Here is a 7,205-nt window from a genome sequence, read left to right on the forward strand (position 1 = left end):
AGGTTGGATCAAAAGACGACAACCTGGTGCATTCTAGGCATGTGTTACATGTGTGATGTCCATACTTAAGGACATGGCAGTTGCATGCCTTCATGCGATTGGGCTGCATGTTTATGGTTACCAGTGTGTGGCGAGTGTTTATAGAAAACGATTCTTAAGTGCAGTTTTCATGGTTATTGTATAAGCTGTAGCTTAGTAAAACGATGAAGAAAGAAGATGCAAGTGCTAGCTGAGCCTGGTTTCCCACTTGAAGCCATTTCCTTTCTTCCATGGGGTGGTTGGGAGTTCTAGAACTCAAGTTGACCTGGTCTCTACAGAATTCCCTGATATGAAGTAGCTTTTCAATAATAAAAAGGATTTTGCGCGTTGAATTTGTCTCGACGCAGGATGCTCTTTGAGACTTGCGGAGAAAGAAAGGATGATGAAAGAAACCATTTAGTTGCTTTTTGTAACGTTGAATCCAATAATTTGACTCAGATCTTCTACTCCGTCCACGATTCGATCAGCTCTCTCTATATAAACCTAGATAGAGCAGGCTCTCGGACAACAGATTACCAGCTCTCAGTTGCTCCGACTTAGCTTACTTTGAATCAAGTTCAGTTATACAGTAGATTCTATTCCTTTATCTCCATTCCATCTCTCTATTATTGGAGAAAGAATCGGCCAATTAGCAGGAGGCGGTGCGCAGCAGATATAATCATGCACAAGACTTGTAATCACAATAACTTCTCGCAGCTGCAGCTGGGATCGGCTGCAGCTCTCTTGCTGCTTATCCTTTGCTGCTACAGCAGCGCCAGCTGGACGGCTGTGCGGGCGCAGGCGCAGTGTGGGACGGATGCCGGAGGCGCCACGTGCGCCAACAACCTGTGCTGCAGCCAGTACGGCTTCTGTGGCAGCACCAGCGACTACTGCGGCAACGGCTGCCAGAGCGGCCCTTGCACCGGCAGCACCGGCGGTGGTAGCGCCGGAGGCGGCGGCGTGTCGTCCATCGTGACCAGTGACGTGTTCTCGCAGTTCTTGTCACAGAACAGCGCCTCCGGCTGTCCCTCTAACGGCTTCTACACCTACGACGCCTTCATCGCAGCTGCAGCCTCGTTCAGCGGTTTCGGCACCACAGGCGGCTCGGACGTGCAGAAGCAGGAGCTGGCAGCCTTCTTTGCAAACGTCGCTCACGAGACTGGCAGTAAGCATCTGTGGCTTATACATCTTGAAATTGATACAGCTTAGCTTCCCTTTACCCTATAAGTAGAGTAGTGCCCTTATTGTAATGTCGAACTCTGATCACGAATATGTATTGCATTGACAATATAGCTGCCATGAACACAATCATCGTCACCATCGTCATTAACTAATTAAGAGTATCGGCACGCTGCATGATTAACAGGTGGGTGCTATGTGGAGGAGATTAATAAGGGCACATACTGTGACCCCTCGACAGTACCCTGCGCATCCGGGCAGCAGTACTACGGCCGTGGCCCTCTGCAGCTCACATGGTAAAGCCTCATTCCATATAACGTAGAGCCAGTATTATATAACTCTATGGTTGACCAGCTAGCTACTAAGGTGCCGAGCAAACGTAGTAAATCTTACGCTGTCATAGTGCACAATATATGGAAGATTGCTATACATTATCTGATGATCTCTTGGCGCACAAATATATGTGGCAGGAACTACAATTACCAGGCAGCAGGACAGGCTGTAGGCTTCGACGGCATCGACAACCCAGGCGTCGTCGCCCAAGACCCCACCATCTCCTTCAAGACGGCACTGTGGTTCTGGATGACGCAGCAATCGCCCACGTGCCACGACGCCATGGCCAACAACCAGGGCGGCTTCGGCGCTACCATCAGGGCCATCAACGGCGGGCTGGAGTGCGGCAGCTCGGCCAATGTTGCCCAGCAGCAAGATCGCATCTCCCGCTACCAGTCCTTCTGCTCCATCCTGGGGGTTGACCCAGGCAGCAATCTGACCTGCTAATGAAAACATTACCTAGTTAGCTGTTCATCTTGGCGCAGTACAATGTGTAACTAACTATAGACAATGGACATGGCATGTGATGGCCCCATGCGCAGCCTACAGGTTGTCGTTGTTTGGATGCCTAATAATTAACCTCGATCTCACTGCAAAGCGTTTCTTTTCGCGACAGTGCGCTGTAACCATGCATTTGCTCAAATATAAAAGAAACGAGTTTAAAAGTTCGGGATCTTTTTTAAATTTCCTAAGAACACTATACTTTAAGGCTTTTTAAGGCAAGTTGAAGCCATGGGAAAGTTGCTCTTATTAGGGACCAAAATGTTCATCAAAAGCCAACATGTCCAACAAAGGATATGCTAGCCTCCATTTTGCACTTTGGGAAACCTATAAACTAGATCGCTATGGCACTTCCTACATCTCATCATATAGAACAAGGGCACACTATTCTGTGCAAGAGCAAAGCCCTTCTTTTTCTTTTGGGGGTAAGAGTGTTTCAAAGTACTTTGATTTTGCTTATTCAACACTTTTAACAATCGCCCAAGTCAATGAATTGTTTACAAATTCAATTTTCAATATGATTTAGAATATAAAATTTTTAAGGAATTCAATGGTTGGGTCAACTATGATAAAGCAACATACAAAGTGACCTACTAGATAATAAAGTATAAAACAAAAGTTATGTAACTAAATAAAGGCTCAATAATCAATAGTCCCAATGGTTATTCATATTACAATCTTTCTTTTAATTAAATAATGTTGTTTATTACAAATTTCGACACAACGAAACAAAGAGCTAACTACATCATCATTAACAACATCATGAAAAGTTCTAACACCAAAGCAGCCCAAAAGACTTCTAATTGGAGAGACCACATGGAAAATGACAAGTTTGAATTAGAGTAACTTGGCACATCCCCTTTCTTAACCCTTATTTAAATGCCACTCTTGCATATGGTATACCACATCTTGATCTAACGCGCTAATGTATTATTGGCAAATGTATAAGAATGGATAGAGAACATTACATTCTCAATTACATAGACAAAATAATAACCGATTGTAAAGTATACAACATAAGTGCATACATTTGTAACAATTAAACAATCCAATATATTCGGATGCATGTTACATCACAAAGCATTCACCATGGCACTTGCTTTATACTATGCAAGATAGTATTGAGGTTACATAAATAATGAGCTAACCGACAACTGTCATGCTTCGAGCATATAGGTGCAAAACTAGAGCAATAGATAATACTTTTAATGAGACATGTTAGATACGTTACTCACTTGTACAACTCACTATAGTAAGTGTTCCACAACCTGAGAATTGGAAGTCTTGGCTAAAACAAGCATAAACCCATATTGGTCAAAAGTGTCTCAACCATTTAGTACTAGCAAGAAAAAATAGTTTGAATGATAGGGATGGACTATGAAAGGAAAGGCCATTGGATCTCTAACATCAACAACAAGCATGCAATTTTGATGTCCTTATTCACCTCCCACATGACAACTTTCTAAAAATGTTGATGCAAGAGTTGGAACACGTGTATACCCATGCTCTTGTTTCTTCATAAGAAGAGCCTTGGCAACATTTTTCTTGAAGTAGTGCACTGACCATCCAACAAGCACATGGTGCTTATGAATCCTCCAAAAAAGGGGTAAGAAATCAACCTCCATGGCAAAATAAGGAACTTTAAAGCTAGAGGAAGAATGGGTGTTTTATTGTTTTTGAACACCGTGGTGGGAGTAAAAGTAGAGGCCAGTTACAACACCCCCATCACCTGCACTCACTACAAGGGATAACACTTGTAGATAGCCTTGTAGATGCATCTCTTGAACTTTAAATTTTTTTTTGCAATACAAAAATGAAGCATGAATTCATGCATACTTTTAATGATCTTGGTTTGTAATTTTCAAGTCTTTTAAACGTGCATATAAATGCACAAAAACTACCATTTTAACACAATATTTAGGAGATATTGTGAGATTTTAAACACACCAAGTATAGAGAAAAATAAAAAGGGAGCTACTAATTGCAAACAATGCTTGGAGCCACAGTTCTGCAACTAGTAGCTCCCTAGGGTTTCCTAATTTGTCCCTTCCATACTTGATGGATATGAAAGATCATTAAAAGATAATTTCATTATCAAATATAGTTGAGATAATGATCTATAGATTATGAAAGACTACACACAATAAGATAGTTGAGATAATGAAATGTTGAAAGACTAAATAATATTGCTTTTTATATCAAATATATATATGAGTACAAATAAAATTTTGGAACCCAAGGTTTGGCTTGTATGCAATATATGGAAACTTAATGCTCCCAAATCCTAACTTGGATTACAAAGTACAAATTTTGCAAACTAGCGTACTGTTGACCATCCACAACTCTCTTGGCAAAACCATTTGATTCCCTTCCACCAACTTTCAAGTCTCCTGCTTCAATATCTTCTACCTACACAAATGAGACATCTTACCTATCAACAATATGAAAAAGAACATAATGCGATTAAAAAGTACATTATCTCAAATATTTCAAAAGTGCAATTAAGTACCAAATTGTGCTAGAACTAAAAGTGTTATTTTATACCTATGCATGAAATACAAACTATGCATCCCAATTCAATAGGTCTTCATGATCAATGCCATTTATTGTAGGGTTAAACTCTTGAAACTCTTCCTCAGATTCAAGATCCAAGGGAATTGGGCAATCATTGATATGATTGTGTGTCTTAACATCCAAGGAAGGGGGTAAGGAATTAATAATGTAATTTATTATTGTAGTTGAGACCCACCACTCACTTAAACCCACTCAATGATAGGCATCGATAAAGTAAGGTGCAAGCTTGATCCACCATCATTATTTACAAGCATTTGAAGATAGACTAGTTTGCCTTTCCAACCTCATTACATAGCCAAACTGTACAAGTCTATGTACACTATATGTGTATCAAAATCAGGCTTCCAAATATACCCCAAACGGTGTAATATAAATAGATTGGTATTCCATGAAAGAGAATCCTATGCATGTTAGAACTTCACATTCTCCATGTTGCAATCCTTTAAAAGAAGACTTAAAGTTAAGTCACAAAAATCCAAGGACTTAATATAAAGTTATATTATGCAAAAAATAGATGAGTTCAATACATACATTCCAAAACTCTCTTGAATTTTTGGATATGCAAATCACTAATCTATGTCATGCAAATCATCTACAAGCTTTTACTCATATCTAGGTTATGTATATGATTGCCAAATACAATTAGATGCTTTTGATAATTCCCTTAAAGAGGTTTTGTAAGATTCAGATCTAAATTCCTATTAATTGGGTGATCAAACTATCCAATGATAGTGATGCCAGGAGGCATATTTCACGGTGGATTCCGTGAGGTTTTACAGTGGATTCCGTAAACTTAGATGACCGGGGCTCATACACAAAGAGGATTCTTTGTGCGAGAAGTTGATGGGGACGCCTGTCCTTTTCGGGCGTTTCATTAATTTAGTGTGTACATGGGTGATTCCATAGCGGGTGATTCCGCAAAATGCATATTAAATTAATAAACGTTTATGAGTTTAGAGTGCGCACTCGTAATAAATTAAGGTTAGGTTATTTCTAACCAGTTGATTTATTTATGTAGCTGAAGACTGCTAGGTATTCACTTTTGTCGGTTTAATTGTATTATTTTACTAACAATTGTGAATGCTTCAGTTGATGTGTAGAGATAGCAGCAGTGGCAGAGGAAAGCATTGGAGTTTAGCGAGTATTCGACCTTTGGATTATATTTTGATAGGCGCCACGCCTATATTTTGTTATGTCTATTGAGACATCGATTATTGATTATTATTTTGTATGCGCCTATGCGCACGGATATGTTATTTCTATTTGGACATTGAGATTAGGCGTGTCAGACTCTATGGGCACCGTCCATTAGCTTTATTTTCCTATTTTTGTAGAAAGCAAACTCAAAAGCTAAAAGCTTGTCATATTTTTGTAATTGGGCTATTATTGAGCATGAAGATTGGAAATATACATTAAATACATGCTTTGTGAAGCGCTCACACAAGGCATAGGGGAGATTGAACCCAATTTGTCTCTTGCCTCTTCTCGTGCATGCTTTTACATGGTTTTTTGTGCAAAAAGGTAGAGTTCATTGTTCTTGGGGACCTTCAGGGATTCACTACATGAGCATTCTGCGTCCGATCTGCGCACCAGTGGTATCAGAGCGGAGCTGAGATCAAGAGCTTCCAATCGCTACCAATCTCGGGCGAAGGCGGAGCTCCAGGAACGAACGGGCTCTACAGTCAATCTCGTCGCGAACCGTCGATACAGGCAGACTTCTGGCGATCAAGAACCCCTGTTTCTACTGTCAGATCGCGAAGGGCCAGGCTCTGCAGGCGGAGGACCACGTATTCATCTCCTTCATCAAGTCGTCAAAAACCAGAGCTAAGTTTCATGACTATAAGCCTAAAAGCTTTAAAAAAATCAAAAGTTATAAAGCTTAGTTTTAAGATTTAATAAGCTTAGCCTCACAAATTCAATTTCGGGCGGCGTCAGTATCTTCTCGTCGGGTTCAATCGCGACGTCAACATACCGCGATACTTCAAATCCACATTGGGCTTACTAAGCCATAAGTTCCATAATCAAACTAAGTCACAAGCTACACAGGTCACACACATTCAGTCAGATTTGGCAAGTTTATCAAGTTGAAGTACTGCAAGTTCCATAAGTTGGCCTAAGTTCTACAAGTTTCCTAAGTTCAGCAAGTCAGCAACTTTGCAAGTCTGCTAAGTCTGCAACTCTGCAAGTCAGACTAGTCAACTGGAATCAGAACTGACTAGTGCTTAAAACTCCTAGAAGACTTGTTCCTATGCAAAAACTCTGAACTGGAAAGTTGTTCGCAGCAAGCTGTTCTACCTATCTACAAGTTCGTTGAAGTACTTTCAGCAAACGGATACAGAAATATTGCAGATTTTCTAAAAATTGAGAAAGAAATACCCAAAAATACATAGCCTTGTAACCCCAAATTTGAGCTACGCTCATCCCGCTAACCTGATTTTGAGTGAGAAAGATTTGTTGAGTTTTACAGGATGACTACCCCACATATGGATGATCCTATGGCTGAAGACGACTTACCTGAACCTACCATGGAACAAAAGCTGGATCTAATCATGCTACAATTGGAAGAAGAGCGAAGGGCTAGGCAAGCATTGCAAGCGCAA

General features: G+C 40.5%; 1 protein-coding gene across 1 annotated transcript; it reads left to right on the forward strand.

Annotated features, from left to right (window-relative positions):
- The first annotated feature begins 546 nt into the window (after positions 1 to 546).
- LOC148027587 (endochitinase 4-like) lies at positions 547 to 2,214 on the forward strand. Its single transcript, XM_087688920.1, has 3 exons — positions 547 to 1,183; positions 1,385 to 1,493; positions 1,668 to 2,214. Exons 1-3 carry the CDS (start codon positions 700 to 702, stop codon positions 1,975 to 1,977), a joined length of 903 nt encoding a protein of 300 aa, XP_087545046.1. The 5' UTR covers positions 547 to 699; the 3' UTR covers positions 1,978 to 2,214.
- Positions 2,215 to 7,205: the final 4,991 nt, after the last annotated feature.

The sequence above is a fragment of the Lygodium microphyllum genome, chromosome 12 (genome assembly GCF_053477565.2).
Source record: "Lygodium microphyllum isolate KBCC chromosome 12, Lygodium_microphyllum_v1.1.10, whole genome shotgun sequence".
Taxonomy (NCBI): Eukaryota; Viridiplantae; Streptophyta; class Polypodiopsida; order Schizaeales; family Lygodiaceae; genus Lygodium; species Lygodium microphyllum.

Coding starts and splice junctions, on each gene's coding strand:
- LOC148027587 (XM_087688920.1), top strand. CDS start 700: ATGCACAAGACTTGTAATCACAATAACTTCTCGCAGCTGCAGCTGGGA. Junction 1,184..1,384: donor CGTCGCTCACGAGACTGGCA/GTAAGCATCTGT, acceptor CATGATTAACAG/GTGGGTGCTATGTGGAGGAG. Junction 1,494..1,667: donor GGCCCTCTGCAGCTCACATG/GTAAAGCCTCAT, acceptor TATATGTGGCAG/GAACTACAATTACCAGGCAG.